This window comes from Accipiter gentilis, chromosome Z, assembly GCF_929443795.1.
Source record: "Accipiter gentilis chromosome Z, bAccGen1.1, whole genome shotgun sequence".
Taxonomy (NCBI): Eukaryota; Metazoa; Chordata; class Aves; order Accipitriformes; family Accipitridae; genus Astur; species Astur gentilis.
Genome location: NC_064919.1, coordinates 44,412,021 through 44,440,012, shown reverse-complemented (window position 1 = coordinate 44,440,012; position 27,992 = coordinate 44,412,021). Strand labels below are relative to the sequence as shown.

General features: G+C 40.8%; 2 protein-coding genes across 10 annotated transcripts; one reads left to right on the top strand and one right to left on the bottom strand.

Moving 5' to 3' along the window:
• Positions 1–432: 432 nt before the first annotated feature.
• Positions 433–20,968, bottom strand: HNRNPK (heterogeneous nuclear ribonucleoprotein K). Of its 9 annotated transcripts, none has more exons than XM_049794498.1 (16): positions 20,787–20,968; positions 17,945–18,007; positions 17,761–17,839; positions 16,765–16,875; positions 15,326–15,382; positions 13,787–13,830; positions 12,804–12,876; positions 12,141–12,254; positions 10,997–11,125; positions 10,210–10,517; positions 9,810–9,864; positions 6,033–6,083; positions 3,222–3,243; positions 3,062–3,144; positions 2,440–2,609; positions 433–1,653 (listed from the first exon to the last, which is right to left on the bottom strand). In XM_049794498.1, exons 3-16 carry the CDS (start codon positions 17,806–17,808, stop codon positions 1,620–1,622), a joined length of 1,299 nt encoding a protein of 432 aa, XP_049650455.1. In that variant the 5' UTR covers positions 17,809–17,839; positions 17,945–18,007; positions 20,787–20,968; the 3' UTR covers positions 433–1,619. The 9 variants fall into 9 exon arrangements, with proteins under 9 accessions (XP_049650455.1, XP_049650460.1, XP_049650463.1 ...); XM_049794503.1 differs by lacking the exon at positions 20,787–20,968 and adding an exon at positions 20,495–20,611 and having other exon boundaries at positions 16,765–16,862; positions 17,760–17,839; XM_049794506.1 differs by lacking the exon at positions 20,787–20,968 and adding an exon at positions 20,495–20,611 and having other exon boundaries at positions 433–1,592; positions 16,765–16,862; positions 17,760–17,839.
• A 99-nt stretch (positions 20,969–21,067) lies between these two features.
• On the top strand, positions 21,068–25,090 carry RMI1 (RecQ mediated genome instability 1). The gene is made up of 2 exons (XM_049796029.1): positions 21,068–21,155; positions 22,270–25,090. Exon 2 carries the CDS (start codon positions 22,298–22,300, stop codon positions 24,173–24,175), a length of 1,878 nt encoding a protein of 625 aa, XP_049651986.1. The 5' UTR covers positions 21,068–21,155; positions 22,270–22,297; the 3' UTR covers positions 24,176–25,090.
• The last annotated feature ends 2,902 nt before the right edge of the window (positions 25,091–27,992 follow it).

Below are 27,992 nucleotides of genomic sequence, written 5' to 3'. Positions count from 1 at the left end.
AAGAAAACAACAAAGCACCAGCCACAACCCCACCTTTCTGCACACCCGCGAGTCGGAGGCACACGGGAAAATTGGACAAATTCGGCACCCACCCGTGTTTTAGTTGAATGGCACTGCCCTGGTTGCAGATTTCTGCCTCGTAACTCTTCCTCCTCTGCGGGGGATGGACTCTGGCTCTACCAGGGAGCTCAGCCTCACCCCACGCCTCTCCATGCCAGCCCTTGCCCGGTAATTTAAGAGTAGCTGCTTCCTAGGACAGGAATTGCCCCATACCACTAAAAAAGCAAAGCAAAATGTCCTACAAGCTAAGGTAAAAAACAAAACAACACCCCCCACCCCCGGAAAAAAACCCCAAAACCCAACAACCCACCAGAGTAAAAGAATCCACGTGTAGTCTGGACCCATGGTATCCATATGTGCAACACACTTGCGTGGTTTTGCGTTCATTTTTATTCAGGAAGTGAAATTAAACTTGTAAACTATAAATACAAATGCCAAGGTGTTACATGAGATATCCAGAGGCTTTATATTTTTTCATTTCTCACAAGTAACTCCTATGGAATTCAACATACAACAGGGAAACCAAGTTTAAGTTTTGCATACGATAAAAACAAGTTACAGAGTTAAGATACCGTCAATTTGCCAATTCGTAAGAATTTCTACCTCTTACAAATGAAAGCTCAGAAAACAACTATAATTCATTCAGTAATGGTACAGCAACTGTCATTTCTAACAGTGTTATCTGCATTAAGCGAGCTGTCTAACGAGGTGTACTTTACCACTGTTTACTCAGTGACATCACAAAGTTTTGAAATATTTTATTTATATACTGTCACCAATATATATATGTACTGCAAAGAGGGCCAAACACTTGCAAAAATGTCAAATTTTACACAACATTTGCATGAATATTTTTGCGTTTTTTCCCCAAACAGCAAAGCAGAGTCATTGTTTTCACACAGTTTCTTTGATTTGTCAAAAACCCCCACATAACTCCATCTATATCAAAGAAGCAGAAGAGCAAGCTTAACTGCAATTTCATTTATATGCGGGGGGGGGGGGGGGGGGGGAAGGAAGGTGTATCCATTTTGGGTATTACCATACTTGTATCTGAAGAAAAATAACCACCAAGAATAAGTTCACTAAATTTATTTCAAAATGATAGAATGATTCTTACAAAGGAGCACTACATCCTGCACACTGCCTTCAAAGGATGCCAGGGACACATGGACTACCAGTACTCTTCCCCTCTTCAGATAAAAATACAGTGTACAAAAAGAGGGTGTTCACAACAGTTACAGAAAAACATTACAATTTACCACCAACAATGAATAAAAATAGTATTCACTCTGCTGCTGCTTCAAAATTTCAGTGTTAGTCTTGTGCGCCTTTTCCCTCCCCACACATATTTGTAAGGAACTAAACATTACATCTGGTGGACAGCAAAGATTCCACTACACCTCAAATGCAGAACACCTATGAAGCAGAGGAATGTTGGCTTTTTAAACAGAAGCAGATAAAAAAAAAAAGGGTGCAGGACTCCTTCAGTTCTTCACTAGTCTTAGAAAAACTTTCCAGAATACTGCTTCACACTATAAAAAAGAAAAAATAATCTTGCATTAGAATCCTTCAACATCTGCATACTGCTTCACACTATAAAAGAAAAAGAAAAAAGCATGTATTAGAATGATGAACCATACATCTTGCATCAACATTCACAATGACAATCTTAGAGAACAGATTAAATTACAAATTCCTAATACATTTAAAGTAAATAATTTTAAAAGATTAATGGCTAATAATTACAGGTATATTAATATATTTTAGGCACATTTAAGTATTAGTAGTCTAAAGCCAAACATTCAAGTTAAAATGCTAAAATCTGCTATGCCAGCCAACATGTTATTAAAGCAAAACTAAACAAATTAGATCTGAAGCTGTTAATATTTGGCAGAAAAAAGTAATGTCAACAAGGTGTGAAATGCTGCATAACAGCCCCAAATCGATTTCAACTTATCCTGTAGAGGCATGGTCTGTGCCATATGGCAGACTGTGATTTGTTGTCAATTTAGTTATCTAAAAACAACAAAATCACTAGTCTTCCACACAGAACTAGACCAACATCCAATGAAATCTTCTATATTTTCTACAGGCTCTATGTAATTTATTGCAAGTAAGTTTTTTTGCAGCAGTTTTCACCAGAGAAATGAGAGGACTGCTTGGTTAAGGCGTCTTCCAGCAAGATTAGTTTTGAGGGTGTCTTCATTTTAATTAGAATGGAGAACAGAATCAACATAATCAAGGCAGAACTACCACTGCAGAAGTTAGGTTCAAATAGTTACTTAAAACCTGCCTTCTAAAAACTATCACAGAGAAGAGCAGCTTTAGAATGTACATGTCAGTTTAAAATTGACAGTAGGGACATAAACTTTAACTTGCCTGTTCTGCAGTAAATACTGTGCATTTTGTATCTGGTCCTGTGTTCCCGTAATAGTTATTATCCGATCTTCTGAACCTTCCAACGGTTCATCAATTTTGATCGAAGCTCCCGACTCATGACGTATTTGTTTGATTCTCTGGCCTCCCTTTCCAATAATAGATCCTGCCAACTAGGGGAGAAAGCAAAGCATTCAATTCCTGATACAACTTCCTCTCTAAAAAGTTACGAAAATCACAGCAGTGTTTCAGTAGCTTCCATAGTTTAAAGAGTTGCAATGGAAGCATACTTTATAGCCTCAAAACACCCCCTGCAATATTAATTGTATAAGCACAGATGGGATAAAAGTGGGATAACAAGCTACTCATTTGCAAAAAACAAGTTACAGAGACCATCTCTATTACTGAACATTAACAATTAGTAAAATCATTTAGTGTCTCTCTAAACGGAAGACACAAACACTCGAAGAACAGACTTTTGGTGATTTAGAAACACTTTGTTTTATATTAGAAGTACTCATCAAGCACCCTTGATACTTCTGATTTACTTATGTAGTATAGAAAAGGCTGTGACTTTTCTTTTTTAAGAGAAAACATAAGCTGAAAGCAAGTAAACTTTACTTACATCTTTGGGGATCGTTACTTGTGTTGTGATGATGGGTCCACCAAGATCTCCGTATGAACCACGCCCCCCTGCATAAGAATAGTCTGATTTAAACGTATGCATCAAGCCCTTTAATAACTACATAATTAAGTACATGTAAAGGTTCTATACAAACACTTACCATATCCAGAGCCACCCTCAAACTGTAAGAGAAAGAGAAAAAACCTTAAATAGTGAATAGCCATGCTTCATTAACATATTTTCATCTTAAGTATCATATTGTTAACTCTGAGCCTATTTTATGCAAAAATCTCAACCCTCTACCTTACTATAAGTACAACAATGTTGTGCCATCAAAGGCATACTGAGGCAGAGGGCAGACCAGAAACAAAGAGGTGCGTGGGGAAATCACATTAACCTCTTAGCTTGCCCTGTCAAAACCTAGCTAGAAGTAAGGCATAAAATGACATCGAGGATCCAGCTGTACCAGTTTACCAAGCAGTCTCACTAATTCACCTGCTGGTAGACACCTCTTGATGCTGACCTACTCCTGACCCTTGGACTAAACTACATTCAAACAAAAAGATCGGAGTACAGCCTTATTAATGCTACCATACAGCTCAGGAGAGACTCAAGTCTCCAGTTTTGGGACAAAAAGTTTACCCAGTGGCTGTCAATCCTCCTACTTCATCAACATCTTCAGAAAAACCCCCAAAGCTATTAGGAATAGCTCTAACTTGTCTCTTGATTCAGACTATGCTATGATCCTTTATCTTAGAACAGATGATCATGACAGGAGTTACTTCCGTTCCTCTAAAGCCACCACACACCAAATCCAAATCACGCCAACAAGCACTCCTGGCCTCTTTTTATTTTTAGTTTTGTAGACCAGTATTTAACATCAAGTGCTTCATTTCATCTAATGCCTTCTAAGTGCACAAGACCCCATTTTTGTACTTTCCTATAGAAGCAGAGAATATATATACACAGTTGTGCAGAATTCAGCTTCTGGGAGACTGCTGGGATGGCCTCTGTGAGAAGAGGCCAGGGGCTGCCCTGTGCCGAGCAAAGCCAACTCTAGTTAACACCAAAATGGACCCACTTCTGCCTAAAGCCGAGGCCATCGGTAAAGATGGTGGCACCTCTGTGATAACATTTAAGAACAGGGAAAAAAACCCCTAGCGTGCACTGGCTGTTACAGATTAGCAAGAGTAAAAAAAGTGAGAGAAACAACCCTGCACACACCAAGTGAAGAAGGCAGGGGAAGAGGTGCTCCAGGTGCTGCAACAGAGCTTCTCCTGCAGCCCACAGAGAGAACCACGCTAGAGCAGATAGCCACACTGCAGCCCATAGAGGACCTTATGCTGGGAGCAGGTAGATATGCCCTGAAGGAAGCTGCAGCTTGTGGAGAGCCCACATTGCTGCAGGTGCCTAGCAGGGCCTGTGGGCAACCCATACTGGAGCAGTCTGTTCCTGAAGGACTGTACCCCATGAAGAGGACCCAGGCTGGAGCAGTTCTTGAAGAAGTGCAGTCCACTGGAAACACCCACATTTGAGCCGTTTGTGAGTGACTGTGCCCCATGGGAGGAACCCCACACTGGAGCAGGGGAACAACATGAGGAGGAAGGAACAGAGCACGATAAACTGACTACAACCTGCCGCTCCTCATCCCCCTTGCACCACTCATGGCAGAGGAATCAGAGGAGTAGGGAACGAAGGAATGAAGTTGAGCCTGGGAAGAAGCGAAGGGTAGGAGAAAGGTGTTTTTAGTTTTCCTCTTTTGTTTCTCACCACACTACTCTATTTAAAAGTGGCAATAAATTAATCTTCCCCAAGTTGACTCTGTTTTGCCCATGATGGTAATTGGTAAGTGAACTCCCTGTCTTTATCTTGAGCCACAAGCTTTTCCACCTTACTTTCTCCCCTGATCCTGCTGAGGAGAGGGAGTAACAGAGTAGTTGGGTGGGCACCTGGCAGCCAGCCAACCAACCACCACTACTTGTTTACAGAAGTTGTAATGCAACAACTTTTCCCAAAATACTGTTTACCTGCTACCGGTTCAGAAGATCAAAACGGAAGCTACTCAAACCAAGGAGTTGAGCTTATTCTCTGTCTCTAAGCAACCTATATTGTGTAGCCACGTTGCTTAGCAATACAGATTGTAATACAACATAACAGAGCAGTCCAAAATACAAGAGAATGAAGGACTCCGCTTAAAACTTAATTCAGAGGCTGATCAGAGCAGCATACTGCATACCCATAGACATATTCCTGTCAATATTTGCCACGGGATCCCTTTTTGGGGTCATCTGTTTTAAAGAACAATCCTTTACTTGATCATTTCTGCCTCCCCCCTCCCCAGACTACAGGACAGCAAATGAACTTGACAGCACATGAATTAAGCAATTACATTTGCTGTGTTTATCTAAGCTAAGAGCTGACTTTTACTATTTGGCAGCACTTTTACCATCTTCTAGACAGCATGAACACCTGATGAACCCTGTAACTTCCCTTCCCAAAACCTATCTGATCTAATGGTGTATTTTCAAATACATTGGTAAGTAAAGTGTAATAGTTCATCCACAAATGTAAGAGACTACTTTTAATATTTGCTGTTTGAAATATGAGAAAACACAACATCATGAAGTTAATACAAAATATATAACCTAAATGCATGCATCTGCAGTGCATCAGTTACGGAGAAAGTTACTATTTACAAAATGAAAACAGGGTGTAAAAGGTAAAAAGAGGTACAGAAAAGTTCCTCTCTTTTGGCTGTGCTGCTGCATACTTCCACGTATCTATTAACATTACCTGCCTGCACAGGCCACACCGTTAAGACAAACTGCCAATAAATGCTAAGTCCGAAGGACAGCTTTATGATTTTGAATATGTGCAAGTTGCCACTGACTACGCTGGAGATCAAGAAATTCCCGTTATCACTTAACCTGTTCAATAAAGCAGTTTTCAGAAAAAGGTTGTGCACACTCACCAACTCTGGTGGCTGCATGTCGTCACAGGCATCCACATGACACTGCATCATCTTCCAAACACAACATAATAGGAAGAAAAGAGGAAAGAAATCTAAATTAAGTCCATGTCATACAGACTTAAAGGTGACTTGGCAAGCAAATACAATACATACTGGTACAGAGAAACAATTTATACTACAACAAGGAATTAAAGTATGTGATTTAGACCACTTTCAAGACTTGCTCCCTTTTAATTTCACTTTGAGGAAACTGTAAGTGGTCATACACACTTCTCCCCCTTTTTCTGTGTGTAAACAGATTTTTTTCTTCTAACAAAAAATGGGCAGGGAGCTCATGGCAGAGCAAATTTTGAACAAATTTTTTTTTTTTCTTTTAGAACACCCTTAAGTGCTATTATGTATGAAAATCTTTTATTTCTGCTATGTGTTAGGAAAATCTTTTATTTCTTCCATGTGTTAGAAAATGAAGGTTTAGCAAGAATGAAACAAATAACTGTCTGTGATTATGCCAACAGCAGGTCAAGGAGGAAGGACACTGCTTCTCCTGTTCTACCAATTCATTTCCATATACCTCATATAGCCAATAAGTAGACTAACAATCTACTGCTGCCTAACTACATTAGAAATTTAATTATGTTTTTAAAATGTGATATATAGCATTTCGTTCTTTCAGAGTTCTACAATTTCAGCAACTGATGTTCATTTGTGCACTCTAACCCAGCTTCTCAAACAGGGCAATTTCACATATGTAACAGAATATTCTGCTCTGTGAACTCATTTGTGCTAGTGACTACTGGTACTACAATAGAAACCAGACGACACGCTGGCTGGGTAAGACAAAGAATTTAACTTTTACATCTAATCGAAGAAAATGTATGCAACCCTAAGTGACATCAAATTCTTTTATCACGATTTTCCCTGTTTTTTAAACAGTTACCTGGGAGAGTGAAATTTTGTTACTTTCTTCTAGCATCTGCATGGATAACTAGGGAAGTTTCCCTACTTTTTCAGTAGGGAATCAGTTCCTTTACTGATTTTTTACATGCTTGTTAATGTCCCATCTCTTAAACAAGAATAATGTTGTGGGGGTTTTTTAAGTGTATGTGCCTTTATTCAAGCGTTTGTATGTCAAGACATATATAAGTTAAAAGAAGATGAAGAATTAGGAAGCATCTGAAGGAGCGAAAGCACATTGGAAGTCTGAAGACACTCACAGAAGTCTGTGAGGCAACAGTCCACATAACAGGAGGCATTCTGATTTAAGTCTCTATTAACTCTGATTTAAAAATTTTGAGTACTTTGAAAATTTTAGTACTTGATCAGTTAATTACAAAAGAGGTGAGGAGATAAAATCACTTTATATTTTTGTCCACTTTATTTTCCACCCCTGCCATTGGTATCTGTGTGCCTTTGTGTATCTGAAAGACCCCGGAGGATGAAGGTGTTAAAGAAATACTGGAAATATATTCAGGTTTTTTCAACTGTCAGAATAGCCCTTATGGTCCACAGGCATTTGATTTGGAGCCGTTACACACTGAAATAGATAGCTCTGTTAACGGAGAAACAATACAAGTCCGTCCTTCAGGAAAAAGCTTCAGAACACCGATGATAAACCAAATGGACTCTTTCAACAGCAGTGCATAACTAAAATACAACCATAAGCCAGGCTAACAGACAAGTATCTTCTTAAGTGGGTGACTCCACATGGGCAAGAGGAATTAACCTGTCTTTTAAAATCAAAATGTTTTTTTCTCAACTCAGCATTTACAAGGCTGTCAATACTGTCATAATTCTGGAATTCCAGAAAATTCACAGTTCAGCATCCAGTTTTAAAGAACCACTCAATTTTTCTGCCTTTAGTGGAAAAGAGAACTGGCAAAAAAAGGAGATTGTTTATACACCTTCAACATTTCCATGATTTTTAAGACATTCCTCTGAGAAAAGCATCTATTCTTGCTTTTTATTACATCTATATAAAATAGAATCTATGTGAAAGAGCACTTTTCCTCTCAGAGCAGCCTTTCCAATGCATTACTTAGTTCACAATGATGTTGGTTTACTCTAGTTTAAATGTTTTGTTAGAGAATGGTTTCTATACGAAACAAAGGGTAGCATAAGATGACCTTACACTTCTGGCATGACAGTTCCAGCTCCAGCCTCACATGGAGACTTCCTATCTGTTTACACTACTGACGATACTAGGATCACGGTTAGCAAAAACTAGAAATTAAATAGTTGTTGCTGGGAAGCAGTGCTCACTTTCACCAGGCTATGATACTTGGTCATAAAGGAGTCAAAGCCATGAGCAGTTTCACTGTGAAGTGGAAATAAATTTGGTTTTTTGGAATGAAGAAAAAATGAAGAGACATGACTCCACTTATTTTTAGAAAATCATGTCAAGAAATCGAAGGTCAATCTGACAAAAGTCAGGCTAAACAGAAGTCAAAATGGATTTTCTATTCTAGCTGGAATGGAATAAAAATAGAACACACTACTGCCTAAGAGTCAAGCTAAGAAGACTGTGCTCAACCAAATAACCAAATAAGGGCAGGCCGCTCAGTTTATATGCTCTAGCACAGGCTTTATTAGCTGCAAATACAAAAACACAAAACCTGAGCTTTGAAAACGTGTAAATACATGTAAGGAATCTTGGGAGGTGTACTTCTCAATCTTGCAGTTTCTTAACATGTAGAGTAGCACGCGTCACACTTTTTTTTTTTTTTATTTCTAGTAAGCATGTGACATTCTTGCAATACATATTTCCAGTAACTCTTACTCCCAAGAAGAAGGAAATGTGTAAAGCCCATTTAGGTAGCCCATTTCATAGCTCCTCCAATTCCTTTCTCTTTCATTCATTTAAATGAGGGGAAAAAAAAAAGAAGAAAAAAAACCCAGAAAACAAATCTTGTCTCACCTGTCATCTTAAAGAAGGTACCAAACAAAGCCAGAGGAGAAAAGAAGATTGTTACTATAGAGATTTACCTCGCAGACACACCTTATTTCTCTTCCCAGGAAAGAGGAATCTAGGACAACAGCAGATGACTGCTGGGAAGTGGCATTTCAGAATACAACATCAAAGAGTATCTTTAAGTCATTTTTTAAGCTTCCATGTGCTACGAGAGATTTTCTCCCTCAACAAGTATTAGCATTAATATGGTCAAATGTACCTACTTTAATTTAGGATTCAACTTAGCAGTGGCCCTAGCTCCCAAACATTTGGAATTACAGTGGAATTTTCGCAGACAGAGAAACCAGCAAATAGACAAGAACTTATTCAAAAGAGCAGTCACCTTCCAGATCAACTACAGCTCTTCACAGATACTATTCTTTAATCTGTATTATTCTACCTATACCTGTGTTTTCCAACATTAATATTAAGAATGCTTGTATGAATCAAAGGATTTCAGTGATGTTGTTCTGACATGTTTTCTGTATTTGAAAGGCCTACCAATTCCTATTTCTGTCATCCTGATGAAAAAAAAAATCTAAAAGATGGTCAGTGCAAGAAAACCTGCAGGGTAGAGCACAGTCAAACTTTCTGTATCATTTTTCATGGCAGGGAGGAAAGAAAGCAAGCAGATCATGTCTCAGATACCACTTACAACCCAAACATTCCTCCACAGGAGGGATCATTTGTACAGACAAAACATTTTGGTGGTATCATCAAAACCATACATGTCCCACACTTAAGCGCATGCGTTCAGCAACAGTATCTTGAGGCAGTCAGCACGCTAATTGTGCTTATGAAACAGGACAAGGCGAATTTTAAACTCGTACCATGCCATCGTAACGGTCTCCTGGTCTGCCCCTTCGGTCATAGGACATAAGATCTCTAAAATGAAAAAAACAGCAGCATATGAATTGCGTTATAAACTAGTTTGGCTATTCTAAGTTAAATTTTCACATTCATGGTTCACACACAACTTAAAATTTCAAAATACTCTAGCCAATTACTGAATGACATAAGAGTTTCAGAACTACTGACTATAGTCCTGGTAGATTACTACAGTGCAGCAATAATTAAATTCCAGTACTTTTCAAAATACTCTCATCTAATACACATGCAATCCTGCATTATCACTACCAACATGGAAATGTGGAAAAAACACTGGAAAGATGTACATGACTCAGGAGATTGTACATGAGTTTTGTATAATGCATTTATGCAACAACTCACCCGCCACGAGGAGGTGGTGGAGGAGGAAGAGGAAGATTACGAGCTCTGCTGCCACCTCTACCTCCACGACCTGGTGGAGGTGGTGGAGGTCCTCTGCGAGGGCTCATATCGTCATAATCTCTTCTTGATGGAGGCATAGGTCGTCCACCACGACCAGGGGGCATTCGATCAAAACCTCCTCTTCCACGCATCGGAAAGCCTACTGGACGTCCCCTTCTATCATCAAACATCATTGTGAATCCACCATAGTCATATGTTTCATCATAGAAATTGGGATCATAAGGCTGGGCCCGTCCTTTAATTGGAGACTAAAACAAACAAACCAAAAAACAATTCCCCCCCAACCAATTAGGACTATTACAATTGGCATATTTAATTAAATGTATAAAATGGATTTATGCATTTGGAACATGTTCTTGATTTCATAAAGCTGTTAAGGAGATGGTGATGTGTTCCCCATGAACTTAACTATGATAGAGAAACTCCTGTAACTTATCAGTGGCAAATAAATTTTGTCCCCCTTCTTCAATTTTTGCACCTTAATGACATGAAAAGCATGAATAATGGCCCACTAGTACAAAAAATTGCTTCCCTCCCCCATAAAGTGCACCACAATTCTAGAAAATGGAAACAGTTTCAAAAGGTGGTACCAGTCAATCACTTTGTTACTGGGAAAGTAGGAGGTACTAAATTCAGAATAGAAACTGAAAGATATGCTTTTCATCCAAATGATCCTTAACATTCATGGATGACCATGAAAGAATAAAATAAAGTTAATAAATATTACCTCAGAGATAAGATCCAAGATAATCTTGATACATTCAACGACTCTATCAGGTTTTCCACCAATAAGCACCACTCTGTCAGTAGAATGAGGACAACACTCTTGGAAGAGCTTAATGGTGGTCTGAGTGTTCTGTTGAAGAAAAAAAATAATCTAAGATTATCTAATGTAAGTATTTTAACAGCTTTACAAACCCATTAATACATTTTTAAAGAAACAATCCAAAACAAATTCCCAGTGATTTTAAGTGCGTGCTTGTTTCTCAGTTCTCACAAAAAAATTAATTTTAAGATGACATTTTTTTTTAAAGATCTGTGCTGACATAGTTTCGTATGAAGAGGAAAAAAAGTTCCATTTTCTCCTCGTTCAATTATGGCTCATCTACACCATCATTTAATTAAAAACTAGCAAAGGGACCACATATCCATTGCAAGCTTACAAGTTGCATGTATTAACCTTCACATGTCAAGAAAACATGCTTTGAATGCAAGACAGTAATGTTGCTGGGATTATGTGTGGTTACCTTGCCTTTCTCAACCCATGCAAACAGGTTATACCTTAACTGACCTGACATTGCCTCTGCCACAATGCCAAGAAAGGACAGAAAACAGAGGTGTGTTTTAAGTTCATAGAGACCATTAGCTTTTTAAAAACTCATTCCTTCACTGAAAGAAGACAATGGTCTTCTAGGAGGTAGAATTTAAAAAAATATATAAAAATAAAGCCCTTTTACAGTAATATTAAGACATCTACTGAATTACCATCGTAAGAGTTTATGGAGATACATTCACTCTAAACCATTTTGCAGGTCCAACCACACGAATAAATCTATTCCATGCAGCAGTTTGTTCTAGGAGTGACGAATGCTATTTTAATTAAAAAAATCCTTTCTTTTTAAAAACATTACCACAAGTATTTTTCAGAAGCCTGGTAACAAGTCCTAGGCTCTATCACCAATGACTTTACTTCTGAGGGTTTGCAAGAAAGCTGCAACTCACAGATCCATTGCAAAACACTGAAATCACGTATGCCATATATTCTGAAGGAATTACTGCACAGAAAATACTTACACTTGTCCCTTATGAACACAAAACACTAAGTTTTTTATTGAAAAAACCCAAATCTCAGAAGAACAGGAAACAAGTACCTCTCTGAGTTCTTTAATTTTAGCACCCTTAACACCAATAATTCCTCCTGCCAAACTTTGGTGAATGAGAAGTCTTAATTCGCAGTCAAAGTCACTGCCTTTGTAGTGTTGATACTGTAAGAAAGATGCATACAAAGAAAAGAATAAAATATTAGTCACATAAAAATTTAAAATATTGGGGTTTTGTTAAGTTTTTTCCTCCAAGCATAATGGTATGACACTGCTGAATTGTGATCCTGTATTTCCTTTGATAAGATCACAACTATTTAAGCACCTCACCATAAACTGACATCGGATCATGTTTTCCTTATTCATTATATTACATTGCACAACTTTCTACAAAGATTTAAGAACATATCTATCAAAACAATGCAACAGTCTTACTTACAAAGCCGATGCAGGACACAAGTTACAACTACTTCAAAATGTGGATGACAAGTCAGGAGGCAAGTATTTTGAAAAGGGGGAGGCTATTTGAAACCTTTCTCTATCCTCTACCAAAAAAATGCCAATATGTAGTTTGAGAGCCATAACCCTTCTTTAAAAGGCTTTTTTTTTATTTTCCAATGTCCTATATTTAAAAAGCAGCAAATCATCTAGAACCGTATAGTTTCAAGAGCTAATCTTTCACCTCTAAAAAGAAACAAATGTTAAGAGACATACCTCTTCTAAAGTAGGGATAATCTTCTTCAGGATTTCTCCAATTGTCTCTATATCTGCACTTATGCTCAGGATGCTGTTGGAGGCCATAATGCCAGACAATATGGAGAAGGTGGAAAAGAAGAAGTAGAAGTAAATTTTTTTCATCTACACAAAGTTCTAACAAGATTTACTACACAGAAGAGCTTACAATTAATATTCCCCATTTAAAGTAAACCTGTTTGTTCAATTTACAACACATGCATCTTTGTTTATGCCCAATATATATGCATGATAAATTTAAGATTAGGTAGGTCTTGCAGAGAGAGAGAGAGAGAGAGAGAGAGAGAGAGAGAATGGGCTTTTGGAAGGGCTCAGATTAAGTGGGCAAGAAATTGACGCAGAACTGAAAGCAGAAGTGAATATTCACGTTTCCCGCCACCACTAATTTAGGATACCCTCGCTATTACATTGGTAAAACTGGCACACCTTCTCATAGAAAAAGTGGGGATATGCAAGTGGTGAACATTGTATCTGGAGTAAGATTATGAGACCAGTTAGAAATCAGATTACTAATGGGCTCTCCAAGAAAACAAATACAAATGCAAGACAAAAAAAGACAAAACAAATGAGAAGTGAAGGAAAGTGAACCAGAGTTAGCATTTCATCAGAAATAATTATGAACAGGCAATGTTGAGGGGAGCAAGGTGGGCCACAAAGACAGAGCGAGAGACTATTTTGAAACAATTTGATTTACAATGCAGCAAATATGCAACACTTGAAGCTGTGCTCCTTCCATTGAAATAAAATTAGTGGATTGTTTGGGTGGGCAACTCACGTAAAAGTTCAGTGACAAAAAGACTTAATGGGGAAAATAAGACAGAAAACTTGAAAAAAAACAATACACCGTCTATAAGGGGATACTATTTAATTATATCAAAGGCAGGTAATAAAATACATTTCTCTCTTTCTAATCAGGCAGTGAGGCATAAACTGTTGGGACATACCGCTCGGGGCCACTGCTGTCTGGGACTGAAACACTGGCATTGTACTGCATTGGTCATTGGCGTTCGTGGATGTTGGCATTGGGCATGGGCATTCAATCGGAAGTTGTCAAGTATGGTACCCGTTTGGCAACGAGCACATTTTTGGGCATAGCCAACCAGGGTTTTCACATGGGCGTTCAGGGGCGGATGGGCCAACGTCATGGTGGGCAACGCAGGGGCAAGTCGATCCAGTACATGGGCAACGGAGATATATGGCCAAAAAAACAAGGAGAGGGAAAAGGGGGAAAAGCAATAAATTTTAATTTAATACAAACTATACTCATTACTCTCAATTAATGAAACAAGCTTAAGTTGTTCTGAAGACTAACACAATAACGGATTGCTACACCGACTGTGGCTTAACAGTATGGACCTTAAAAATGAGTCACTTGATCTGACTAAACTACTTTTTACTTTTAACATGTGATGTTTCAGTAGCAGGCTGGCTCATGAGGGTAGACACAAAACCTGTCGAGACTGGTATTACTAGAACCTTGGGCAAATCGGGAGAGATAGTTTTCCAGACCAATCTAAATTATCTGGACTTAGGTGACATACCGATTCACTTTAAAAAAAAAAACAAAACCAAAAAAAAGCCACAAAAAAAAACACCCTAAAAAAAACAGCTAGCTGCCAAAGTTAGTGAGCATATGTATGATTCCTGACCATTTCAACTTAAACCTCAATTCTAGTTGCGGTAGTTTATGAACTTAGTTGGAACTGATTTGTAACAATAATATTGCCAAATCTTGTGTTGAGCAGAGTCTTGATCAGAAAAACTGTTGAAATTGTAGCTGATGTTAAGTACAGGAGTGTAAACATATGGAATTTAAGAAGCGTTGCCAAGTTTTATAAATACACAACATTAACGCTGAGCATGTGTCTAATCACAAGAGTCAACCCACTGTAAAATGTGAATAGGCAAGTCATGACCATTTAAAAATGCTTCCAAGTAAGAGAATAGAACATTCCTTTACTGTTCTATACCCGTATTTAAATCATGCAATCTTAATATTAATGCTTTTGTGCTTCATGTACAAGCTGTTGAAGAACAGATGGACCATTTTGTTTTGTTTGGCTTTTTTTTAAAGGAAGTTAAAGAATTCCTCTACCACCGGGTTAAGCCAGCCACCTGCAATGGTTTCAGTAGTACTGTAATTGATTCATACATATGGGGAATGGCACAATTAAGGGTTTTAAGCTTTGTCAATATTTCTAATTAGGATGTTAACTCACTCGAAGTGTGTAATTTAGTGGAATCCTATTCAAAAGTGAAGAGATTTAATATAAAACTCTCTTTCCACGAGTCAAACTGGGTTTTAATTACAATAGAAATTGAAGAACTAAGTCATCTACTCTAATGATCAATACAAATGGCTTGTAACTAGACTATCGATGTCTAGAGTTGAATTGCTCCCATTTCTAGAAATGCAATCAAGCTTTCGATGTAGTGCTCTGAAAGAATTGGTGTTAAATTAGTTCAAACTCATATATACTCACGTCTGTACGAAGTGCCTTAATATTTTTGCCACCTTTTCCAATCACTGCTCCAGCATTCTGGAAAATAGTTTTCAGCAAGTTATGTTATGCCAACACAGCACAGACTACCTTTTTGAGCTCAAGACTAAGAATGGTAAATCTATTTTTGCATTATGCTGTTGGCCTGGGGGGTAGCAGCGGTCAGGCACTGCTTTTGAAAGGTTCAGATCAAATTGAAACAAACTGATATAGTTTGTCCATGGAAAAAATTACCAACAGCTCTTACCACTGAACTTAGGAAGGAGAATGATATTCAGTTTAACTATTATTTTAATTCCATATGGAAGTTTCTAGGCAATTCTGCTTATGTTAAAGCAATCTCATAAACTATAGCTCTCAAAAAAATATACTGTATGAATGTTATATAGGTAAATGATTTCCCTAATTTATCAGCTTTTTCTTAATTATTTTTTAAGGAGTATGTTTGCAAATTCCAGTTTTGCACTCCAAACATTTCTTTGTAACTTCAAGTGCTAATTTTGGCTTATACCTCTGTAACTTAACTTACTTGTCAAGGCAGTATATTCTGAAAATGGTTAAAGCCAATGTTAACAGCCACCAGTTTCAAGTTTCTAACATCAATAGGGATAAACTGGCAGACAGTCAAGGAAAGTAACTGCAAAACTATATTTTTACCAGGTTATTTTGAGGATTACAGGCAGAAGTATTGCTTTTATTACACAGATCATACATTATATTAACAGCATGCAAAACATTTCACGGTACCCCATGTAGCTTGACTATCGGTCAGAAATGCCACACAGAGTTAACATTCCCCCATGCCAACACAAAAGACTGAGATACTTCAGAAAGTACAAGTCATCTGTAAGTACTGGAAACACCCAAGGAAATTCATACATAGCAACTTTACTGTAACTATTTACATTTGTCAACAAAACCATTGCAATCCCTGAAGCACTGCTCCCACATTTCTTCCCATTGATATATTTGAATAAGTTTAGTAGCTCTGCTCGGGAGAGTTACTAAAATCCTAAGCAAGTTCTCATCTTAACTCTCATATTTAATTCAAAATCACAAGCCAATCATTCTCTAAACTGCTTCCTTTCCAATGACTAATACAGTCATTTCCCTCAAAATAACAACCTTCCACTCAAATGTAAAAACACCTTATAATTTCTATTGCTGTTTTTTCCAGCAAGTACATCTTTTAAAAATAACTGTATTGATCCTTAGGAACTTACCCTTTAAAAGAACTACTGAAGATAATTCCATTGCAATACACTTTTACCACCATTCACGCAAACTTTAAATTATTCCTACTAAATTTTCTCACGTTAAATGAAGTATATATTCTATCTAAACATATACCCCAATATACACTTTGTCACCACTGTCTTGAGTAACACTATAAGAAAAAACAGTAAAAAAAAAAGGCATACTTTGCTCTGAAGCAGGATGCGTAATTCAACCATCTCGTCTGTGTTCCGAGATCTTTTGAAGGCCTGCTCTTCCTCCATATCTTCTGCAGGACGTTTGCCTGTAGAGAGGTCCATAGGGGGGAAACACAAACATTTATTTAACTTTCCAAGTTGTAATGAAATGGAACACATGAGAAATTCATGCTCTGTATTCTTACCACATTCTTTCCTATTAGCCCAACACTAATTACTGACACCCACTCTGAAAGCATCCATAGCACAGAAACAGGTCTTTACTTCATCAGCTTATGTATCAATTAACTGCAGAAAATCCATTTAAAATCTATGACCTATGGTTTAAATGAGAGTGTTGCACACAGCCACTGAGAAATTCATGACACGCTGTTTAAAGCAGGGCAGCATCACCCACTTAAGTGTTTATTTACCATTTAAAATTGGGAAAAACCTTTCAGACAAAAAGCTCAAATGCCGTTTGTCCAACACTGAAATACTGGTGGAATAATACTAAAGTAGCACTTCAAAGACTGTTTGGAAAAAACTGGCATGAATCAACGACACTAATGCCCTAACTTCCTCACTAATTATGCCCAAAGAAGTTTTTTATGAAGCTTTTTAGAGGCATTTCACATTTATACTACTGCATGTAAAAACTGCAATAAACAAAACGCAATTAATGGATATGCTTGATAGTATTCTTACATATTGACACTCTCCACATAAGTACTGAATATTTAACTATGAAATATTTTCAAATCCTTAGTCGTAACTTTAAGCTACTTATCCCATGTCTAACATGCCAACAGAGAGATTATGCATTTATGCTTCAAAAGCACGTGTAATTTTACGTTCTAATTAAAAACAAGAAGACTTAATGCAGAACGCAAAATAACTGCAGATACAAACACTTGATGCAGCTAAAGCATTAGAAAATATTTATAAACATTTAAATTTAAAGAGGCTCTTTCTAAGAAGAAACAGTCCTTTAAAAAATTTACCATTTGTCTCTGTGTTGGTAAAGGTCTCTTCCTGTTGTTCAGTCTCCATTGCCTTTTTTTCTTAGGTGGGTAGGCAAAACCTGTTGAAGAATAAAAAAGCTGGTACATCTATTCTGTGAAAAGGCAAACTGTACATAGTGCTAAAGGGAAAAAAGCAAAAAGAAATGCCTGCTTCTAGAACTTACCGCAATTATATATCCTTCCAGAGAAAAACTCAAGTATTCTGGGCGGGATCAAAATCCAACAGCCTATGAAAACAGCATGTATCAGTTGTGACTCTGCTTACTTACAGCTTTGATTCTCACTACAGCCAAAAACCAGAGGTTTGACCCGAGTTTCTGTTGCATAGGTTTTCGTTATAAAAGAAAAAGCATACCCAGGCCAAACATACCACTAAGACAAAATAAAAGACAAGTCTGAAACTTACAGATAAACAATTACTGTCTGAATTATAGTTCTGGGGCACATGCTAGTTTTACGGAACCACATTTACTAAAAATTGTTTTCAGATATTTGAAGTGAACATGTATCCAAGCTCTTATTTTCAACACGTTTTATGACACATGCTTTGGATTTATTTTTTTAAAGGACACTATGTAACAATCTGCTCCTGCTGTTTAGTTCTAAACAACTGAAACAAAAGAAAGTCCTATTATGGTAACTGTCAGCATTAGTTTCATAAACGGTCTGCCAATGTACTACCAGGCATTTTAGCATGCCTTCCACTCAAGTATAATAGATGAACAAAAGACAAATTACAGCTTCTAGCCATACTGGAAAAAATCTTTTAAAAATACGACCCTCTGTAGTTACATATAATCCTCCGCACACACAGAGACAAGAACCTCAAAAGCAGCTTAACTTCACCATGATTTTCTGAAATAGGTATCTTTTGTGAGATGCTTTTGTTAAGTTGATCTCAGAGTACTAGTAAGTCACATTAGAGAGAAGTCTAGACAAAAGAAATAACTTTGCAACTTATTCCCTTCAGAAATGTGTTTCTACAGATAACACAGCAAAATAATCATGTGCTTCCCGCTTTGTATTTTATTAATTTCCATTGCCTCAACAAGTGGTAGCCATTCATTCTGGTATCCGTTAAGGAAAAAATAAGATATGGTGCAGCTAGCTTTTTAAACATACTCTCAGCCAGCTGTTAATTTGTAATTGTTGCCCTGCTTGTACAAGCCAACAGCAGGCACTGCTTTCCCAGCACACGCTGGTCTTTCCAGACACTTAAAGGGGGGTAACGGACACACACAGACCTAATGATAGCGAAATCTCAGCCAGGAGTTGCCAAAACGCTGTTGGGGGGGTGGGGGTGGGGTGTAGGAAGAGGTCGGGCAGACTTTTACATGGTTAAATAGTCATTTCGGACGCCGGTTATTCTATTTCCAACCATCCTAATAATTTCAAGGCCGCGGGGAGTGAACTGTAATACACTGATCAGGGCTTAGTCTCCCCTAGTCGCCTGTGTTTACCCGCCCAGCCAAACCTCCCCCGGCCGCGTGTACCCAGGGTGCTCTCAAATCACCCCGCTCCGCCGGGAAAATCGAGTTCCCGCGATTAAACTGACTAACGCCGTGATTTTACAAACACCGAAAGAATAAAGCGGCCACCAAAGGCGGAGGGAGGCGGCGCCAGCTACCACAGACCTAAGACGGGAGCTGGGAAACGCCGGCGCGCCTCAGCCCCGCTCCCTCCGGGGCGCAGCGGCTCTTCCCGCCTCTCTCCCTGCGGCCCAGCCGCCCGCCGCCGGCACGGCCTCCGCTGCCGCCGGGCCGGCTCCCGGGCAGGGACGGGAGCGGCGGCGTTACATAACTCCCGCAGCCCCAGCCTCGCCTCGCCTCACCTCCCCGGCGGCGGCGACCAGCAGAAATGGCGGCCGCTGTAATGGCGCCTGCCCGCTGCTAGGCGGAGCCGGGAGCGGAAAAGGCACCTCCACCACGCGGCCGCAGAGAGATCTACCCCCCTCTCCGCCCAGGGAGACACAAAGGAGGCGCCCGGCGGCCCGAGCCCCAGCGCAGCCGGCGGAGCGGGACCGCCCCGCCGCCGAGGGGGCTCCACCACCGCCGCCGCCCCCGACAGTGGCGGGCCGCGAGGCGGGGCGCTCCCCAATCGGCCTGCCGCGGCCGCCTCCGCGCAGGCCGCGGCCGAGAGCGCCCTCCCCTCCGCCCGCCATTAATTCCCGACAACTCGCCCCGGGCAGAGAGTTACCAAGGGCGGCCGCAGGAAGGCGGCGGCGGCCGCTCCCCCGCCCTCTGAAAGCGCCCGCTAGCGCTGCCGGCCTGCGCCGCGCCGCTCCTGCGGGAGCCACGCTGGCTGGGCCACAGGGCCCAGGGCCGCCCGCACGGACAGCTTCGCCCCGGGGGCGGGAGGGTCCCCTGGGGCCCGCAGACTGCCCTCAGCCGCCTGAGGGGCCACCCCCAGCATCAGCCGAGGCGGCGGCACCCCGCTCTCCTCCTCCTCCTCCACGCAGCGCTCGCGCCGTTCCCCGCGGCAGCCCACGGGAGTCCCGGGGCGCGGCGGCAGTTCCCGGGGGCTGAGGCCCAGCGACTGGGGAGGCGCGGGCCTCCCGCACCGCTGTGTCACGCAACGGCGCCGAGAGGGGGACGGCGGCAGCTCCCTTGGCGCCAGCGAGGCCCGGCCCAGCCTGCCCTCTGTCGCCCCCCGCCGCGGGCGCAGCGCCCCCACCTCGCCCACCCCGGCTACATCCCGCCGCGGGCTGCGCGTACCTGCGCCCGCCGCCGGCCCCACAGCGTACGGGAGAGAAAGGGGAGCAGCCCCCACCGCCAACTCGCACATCCACCAGCGCCACCAGGCGATTGGCCCCGCCGCCTCACCCCTGCGCGGGCTCGCCGCCGCCCCATTGGACAAGGCGGCTGCCCGTCAGGGCCGGGGGGGCGGCCCCCGCTCCCGCCCCGCCCTCCGTGAGGGCCAGGGCGAGAGAGGCCCGGCCGCCGGGAGAGGAGGAGAGCCGCGCCATCCGCCCCGCGCCGCCGCGCCGCGGCCGGTTGGTCTTTTTACCTGCCCGGTGGGAGCCGCGACGGAAGCGGCGCAGGCAGCGAGGGCGGCGAAGGAGAGCGAGAGCGACCTGGGTCGCCAGAAGAGAAAATGGCGCCTGCGAAAACCCCGCCTTGTGCTGGCTGCCCGCTGCCGGGGGAAGGGCGCACCTCTCGCGATGCTTAAAAGCGCGCGCGAGGCGCGCCTCCTATTGGCTGCTGGGGCGCGCGGGGTTTTTGGGGACCTGCGCTCGGGGAGCGGCCGCGCCCCCTGCACACGCCCACCCCTGCCCCCCCCCCTCCCCTCCCCACCCCGCCCAGCTCCGCGGCGGTGGCGGCGAGGGCAGGGGCTGACCCACAGGTAGCGCCTCAGCGGTACCGCCTGCTCGCCCCGGTAAGTGCGGGGGGCCCAGCTGCAGGTGAGGTGAGGCGGGGCGGGGGGAAGGGGCTCGGCCCCGGTGGGGGGCTGCGGGGTGTGACGCCCACCGCCCTCACCTCCCCTCAGCGCCCTTCAGTCAGGGCCCCGGCCCGCGGGGGCAGCGCCGCGCGAGTGGCGGGCTGGCGCCTTGCTTTGGTTAAGTGCCTGCACGGTGTTTTCTCGGTGGTGGATGTCCCAAGCCTGTCCGTGTTTAAGAGGCCTTTGGACGATGCCCTTGATAACATGCTTAAACTGGTGGTCAGCCCTCAAGTGGTCAGGCAGTTGGACTAGATGGTTGTCGTAGGTCCCTTCCAGCTGAAACAGTCTTCTATTCTGTTCCATTCTATTCCGTTCATGCATAGCTACTTCCTAAACTAACAAGAAGCCAGAGCTTATTAGCCGCTAATGTTCCTGAGACGATGACTTGGTGCTATTGCAGCCAAAACCTCGACTGGGTCTCTAGATAACGGGGATGTTTCGAGCTGGCTTCCTGTTGCCGGGTTCAAAGCTTTCATCTAGTTACAGTGCTGAAGTCACCCCTGTGATACAAGTGCTGATGGATCACAGCTTGCTTGTGTTGTAGATGGGCTCTCATACTTCTGTTCATAAAAGTACTCATGAAATGGGAGAATAACTTCTCAGGTCAATTTCTAAAGTAAACTGGGTGTTAACAGCAGCACCCACAGAAATAAAACCAAAAAAATAGGGGACAACCTACTTTTTTTTTTTTTTTGTCCGTTAGCTTTCCATAAGTAACAAAAGGATTTCAGTTATATGTTTCTAATTAAATCCACAGAAAAGGAGAAGTCACCAAGCAGGTTGCTGTAGAAGTCTCCATACTTTCCTGATACTCCATGATGAGTAAACTGCCCATAATTTTTATGCTGTTTGAAACTTCAAATATTGGAAACGCATGTTTATTTTTAGTGTCTGTAGAAGTGTTTTTAATTTAAATTGCTTCCAGGTTGTCACACTTAGAATAGCAGAACTTTAAACTGAGAGCAAAGTTCTGTATAATACAAGCAAGAGACTTGTCATAACTTTAGCTGTTGTCAGAAGAGTAAATATGTCTTTTTGGGTTTTGTTCTAGGGAATTCACTGTCTTAACTTAAAAGAAAATGCCTACATCTAACATTGCAGCAAGAGTGGAAACTTGGCTTTCATCCATATGGCATGTTAAAGTTCCTTTGACATGGCTGGAAGCATGTATTAGTTGGATCCAGGAAGAAAATTGTGGTAGTAATTTAAGTCAAGCTCAGATTAACAGGCAGGTATTTGAGCAATGGCTTCTTACTGATCTAAGAGATTTGGAATACCCCATTTTGCCTGACTGCATCTTGGATGCTCCCAAAGGAGAGTTGTCAGGCTTCTACTCCATACAGATTGATTCACTGGTTGATGTTAGCCAGCCAGCATATTCCCAGTTGCAGAAGCTAAGAGGGAAAAATACTGTAAATGAAGAAGTAACAGTGAGTACTCAGGCATTCCAGAAGCCCTGGGAAGCAAAGCCTACTCGAATGCTCATGCTGGAACTAACTGATGGGATACATCAAATTCAGGGGTTGGAGTATCAACCAGTGCCAGTCCTCCACAGTAATCTTCCACCGGGAACAAAAATCACTGTACAGGGTAATATTGCATATCGTCTTGGAGTCCTTCTGCTTAAACCAGAAAATGTGAAACTGTTGGGGGGTGAAGTGGATGCTCTTCTTCAGGAGTATTCCCAGGAAAGAGTCCTTGCTAGATTAATTGGAGAACCTGAAAACCCTAATTCTGTTGGACAAGCTGGTCATGACCAAATTGTTTCAAGGCCTGTGGATGAATTAGAACAAACTCTAGGCCCTTCAGATGAAGAGCTTTTAGCCAGTCTTGGTGAAAATAATGAATTTACTTTAAACAATGAAACGTCTTCAGAAAGCGGATACTGCAGTAGAAGCAACGATTTTCGTACAGCCTCAGGTTCACTGACTGCACACAATAGAAATGTTTTGCTACGGGAATCTGGAAGTCCTTTGCCTCATTCAGATGACCAAGTTTCACCTCCCATAGAATATGTTGATGGAAATGACTTTCCTTTAGAAGATGACTTTCTTCTGGAAGAAGAGGTGCAAAGAGAGCTGGAAGATGCACCACCAATGGTCATGAGCAGAAACTTAGGTTTAATTACTGAGAGACTTCCACATACATCTAGAAGCTCCTGCAATTTATCTTTAAATGCCAGCTGTGAAAAAGATGATGTGAATGAAAAGGATAAGCCTGTAGAAGCTACTGGCCAGCAAAAGACTTCTGAAAGAACAGTATCTGATGGAGATGGAAATAGTATGAGTAGATTTTCAAAGCACAAGAGCATACATTATATCAGCAGTTCTGCAGATTTGTCTTTGGAAAATCCTCCTGAAGAAAGGCAGAATGATACAGGCCTGGATGACAGCAGGTGTAAATCCCAGCGTACTTCGGACAGCAGGCTGTTAAATGATGATGCTGTGTTTTTCTCAAAAAATGTTCCAGAAGCAGATCAGCAGAAGCATGATTCACAGACCTTTCCTTGCAGAGCATTAGAGGCACATTTAGATTTACGTTCTCCACCTTTCACATATATTTCCCTTTTCCTTGCAAAAAAAACAGAAACTGTTACAGTCCTTAAAGTTAAGTGTTTTATTGTTACTCTCGCTGGGAACCTCACAAGCAGCAATGGGTCCTGGGGTATAAAGGCAAAAATTTCTGATGGTTCAGCTTACCTTGAAGTAGATTTTGCTGATGGTGTTCTAAGAAATTTGATTGGCTTTTCAGTGCCTGAAATGAATAGACTGAAGAAGGATCCAGCTTTACACCTGAAGCTTAAAGATGGTTTAGAGAAATGTCAAAAAGAACTGATAGATCTCTGTTGTTTGATGACTATCATGTTTAATCCACTTCAGTCTAAAGCCACGGTATTAATTCTCCAGGATGCTGATGCGAGGCATCTAGAACAGTTGAAGAAACGTTTGAATAAATAACATGTGCAAACTTGCAGACTGTATGTTAGGAAACATTTAAGTCAGATTTCCCCTGAAGGACTGTTGAAAGTTAAAATTTAAAGTTAAATGGTATGTCTTTTCTCTTTTCAGGAAAAGTGGAAGAAGGAGATGACTTGCTGGAGTGAAACTTACCAGTTTGTTTCTTACAGTGATAGTATTGAAATAAGCTTTCAAATATTTCTGTCTTGATTTAAAATATTCATGTATCAGTTTCATTCTGCAAAATCCTCTGTGTCCTTGACTGGTGATCTGGAGTAGCAGAATTTTGACTGGTGATCTGGAGTAGCAGAATTTTTCAGGAAATGGATAACAAACCATCTCATTATACTTTTTCAAGGATGATTACTTACCTGATTTTTAAAAGGTAGCTATAGGAGACTATCAGTCTTTTTTTGGAGGAAAGCAGCTGAGTAAGTTTAAACAAAGAATTGTTGTTTAAATGCAGTAACTTCTGACTATGCCAGCCTGAAAACTTGAATACATATCCACTGTGCAAGAACCTGAAGTGTAGAGAAATGAAAGATTTTCTTCTAAATGTTCAGCTGTGGGGGAAGAAAAGAAACCCAACCCTATACATAAATGAAATTAAAAGCTACATATTTTTAAGTATTAAAAAAAAGCCAAATATTTTAAAATCTTTTATTAACAGAAAAGACTGATTATAACATATGGGGAATCTATTTTTTATCATGTTAATGTTAATCAGTGCTAATAGTTTTGAACCCACAGGCAACCTTATTCATTAACTCTTAAAATTACTTGTCTTAGCTTTTCACAGAGTAATCAAATACTTGTGCTACAAACCTGTTGTATGTGTATATTTAATGTTGGTCTTAATTTTAAATTTTTTTTTCCATTTCTGCTTTTAGAATGTATAAAAATAAATATATTCATGTTTTCATTTAAACTTTTGTGGAAGCTGTTTAGTCACTTTAAAAGAAAAATATACACCTCATTGAGTGTATAGAGTATCAGAAATGGTTTAATTGGGGTTTTGTTCTTCCTTTTCCTTCTTCCCATCCTTTTCCCTTCTCTTTTTTTTTTCTTTTTTCTTTGAAATCAGAAGAATTAAAATTCTGCTAGGGGTAGGAGACCAACAACAGAAGTCTGCACAGTGTTGATAGTGTTTGCAAAGAATGTAAAGTTGGTAGCCAGGAGAGGAATTTTTCAATAGGACTGTCAGTATCTTTTTTCAGAGCCTTTTCTTTCTCTGAACAATGTCTGTTAGACTGTTGGGAATTGCTGTGAGAGACTGTCAGTATTGCCCTACTGCCCTGTACCCAGTTGAGACTTTGAGACTCCAAGTAACTGTCCGCAGTTGAGACTTTGAGACTCCAAGTGACCTGAAGAAAACTAGAAGTAATTTGCTAAGTAAGGTAAAAATGGAGGAAGGTGGAGGAGGTAGTCTTGAGCTTTTTCTGGCTCAAGGCATGAGCTTTTTTAGGCTCTACTTTATACAGTTTAGAAATGCCTCAATTCCCGTGTACCTTTCCTTCCTCTTCTCCCCCTTCCCTCCCTTCTCTGAAATGAACCTGAGCAAACCATAATCCCATGAGTCATCTTTGGGTTTATTTTCTGAGGTTGTTGGGAATTGTGCATCATTTAGAACTGTAACAGCAAAAGCTTTTGCCGGTGTGGAACCTATATTGCTGGATCTTTATTTACAGTTTCAGAAAAAATTGCTTGTTAGAAGGAAACTGACCAAGCTTCATTGCATTTAATCCGTGTAAAAGGTAGTACAGCTGGCTGTAAACCTTTACTGCAGTTTTATGGAAACATTTCTTTTATGATGAGTTATGGAAACTTCCTTTGAAGTTTTGGCCTTACCATGTGAAAGGAGTCCTTAAAGTTCAAGCTAAACGAATAATCCACAGATTTTATTCTACTTGTGCAAAGCAAGAGGGATATCATTCAAAGTGTGGAAACAAATTAGGTGTTGTCTTTGTTTCAGCTGATGGAAGTCACACTTGCCCCTGTTTTTCTGCATTTGTGTTAAGGTTTAGTCATCGCTGCTAAGAGAAGTTTGGGCGTCTTCTGTTGTCTCCCCCCCCCCCCCCCCCATAAAGGTACTGTTATTTGTCTGACTTTTCCTTCTCCCCCTCCCCCAGTTGTCCTTGCCTTCATTTTCAGGATGTTCTTCCTGGAAGGCTACTCCTGTGCCTGTTCTCCAGTGCGAGCAAGAAGGTAAATCTCAGTACTGCTAGCTGTTTAGAGCTTGACTGCTCTGCAGGTATTTCAGTGCAATTTTCTGGCTTATAATGATTCTAGATGTGTGTTTAAGCTTCTAGAATTAATGAAAAGTGTTGCATGGTTTTTCAGACAAGAAAATGAATGAAGTGATTTTGTGAAAGCATGCTTAGTTAAAAGCGGTATGTCAAACAGAAAATGGCATATGTGCGTACCAGTCATTGGTTCGTGCCTTATCCACAGAACCAACTTCATCTATTGCCATTCTTAATGCTTTTGTGCTGCATGTATGTATTGTGTGTGTATTTTGCCTCTGTGTGCCAAGCAGTGGTGCATGTCACAGTCCTTCATGTAATCAGAGTTCTTAGAGGCTGAATTCAGAGAACAGGCTGCAACCCCAACTGACCATGGTAGTGATCTGGAGCAGAGTTATGGCCACACTCTGGCTAGGGAGTGCAACAGAATTCCTGTAGGAGCTGCTGAAGGCAATTGTCATGGCAGCTGCTCTCACGAGTTACTTGTAGCCTTCTAGAAGAAAGCAGTTCCTGCTCTTTCTATCATCTCTTCTCCATGCTATTTTACAAACTTTCTTGCTAACATTGTTTGAGCTGCAGTGTATCTGACTGTGTGCAGTTTCAGAAGCTGTATTCTTCAGGAATGTTTTCAAATTAATGGGAAAAATAAACTGCCTTTTTTCATTGGTGATCACAGTGGAAACTTCCAACTAATTCAGTTTTAACGTATGAAACCTACTATGTTCTCACAGTGACTTGAAAGTTATTATATTGATGATGAAAGTTTGCTCTTCCTGCCTTTCCTACATCTATTAGAGAAAATGAAAACAATAAGTTGGCTACAGTGGTGCTAGGTAGCTGCATCAAAATATCCCATTTAGAAGCTCTGTCACTAAGGCAAGGTAGCAGGAAAAAGAAAGTTCTCAGAAACTTTGTTGTGCCCTACTTCCTTTAAAGGTATTCACTCTCAAACTGTAGAACAAGGCAATGGCTAGACCAAAGAATGTGGCAGGTTTCCAAATAAACTAGGCTGGCAAGAACAACTTGAGAACTAGCCTAATCCTGCTGGATACTAGTTTGGCCACAATGATGCATGCATGTCATTGTAACCCAGCAATTTCCTTCTTGTTTAATAAAGGCAGTGTCCTAAGGAAGCAACAGCTAGCTGAGATAACATAATTTTAAACTATCAGTTAGCAATGTTAAGGGATTTCTTAAAGGATGTGCTGTACTGCTCCAGTAGCATGACTTCACACTAAAAGAATTATGTATTTCAGCTTATATCTGTAGGAGAAATTTTCACAGTAGCTGACTATGGAACATGATTAGATAGAACAGTAAACATAACATTTGGTTCTAAATATAAAGCCCTCTTTAATAGTGTCTTGCTATAATAAAATGTCAAGCATTTCTGTTTAAAATAAAAATGTAATAACTTTAAGCTTTTTGTTAAAGGGAGGGAAGAGTGATTTAAAGTACAGCATTTCTGAGTTATTTGATTGCAATCAAGCTTAAATGTATTTACCTGGGAGGAAAGGCCCAAAAGGACTTTAAATAGTACCTCTCACTTTAGATCCAATTCTCTGCATTATGAC

What these genes read in the sequence shown, in the direction of transcription:
- HNRNPK (XM_049794498.1), bottom strand. Translation starts at nt 17,808, where the DNA reads ATGGAGACTGAACAACAGGAAGAGACCTTTACCAACACAGAGACAAAT. An exon ending in TTACCAACACAGAGACAAAT is followed by an intron (nt 16,876 to 17,760) that starts GGTAAATTTTTT and finishes TTCCCCCCTATG; the next exon opens with GACCTCTCTACAGGCAAACG. An exon ending in AAGTAACGATCCCCAAAGAT is followed by an intron (nt 2,610 to 3,061) that starts GTAAGTAAAGTT and finishes TTTCTCCCCTAG; the next exon opens with TTGGCAGGATCTATTATTGG.
- RMI1 (XM_049796029.1), top strand. Translation starts at nt 22,298, where the DNA reads ATGCCTACATCTAACATTGCAGCAAGAGTGGAAACTTGGCTTTCATCC.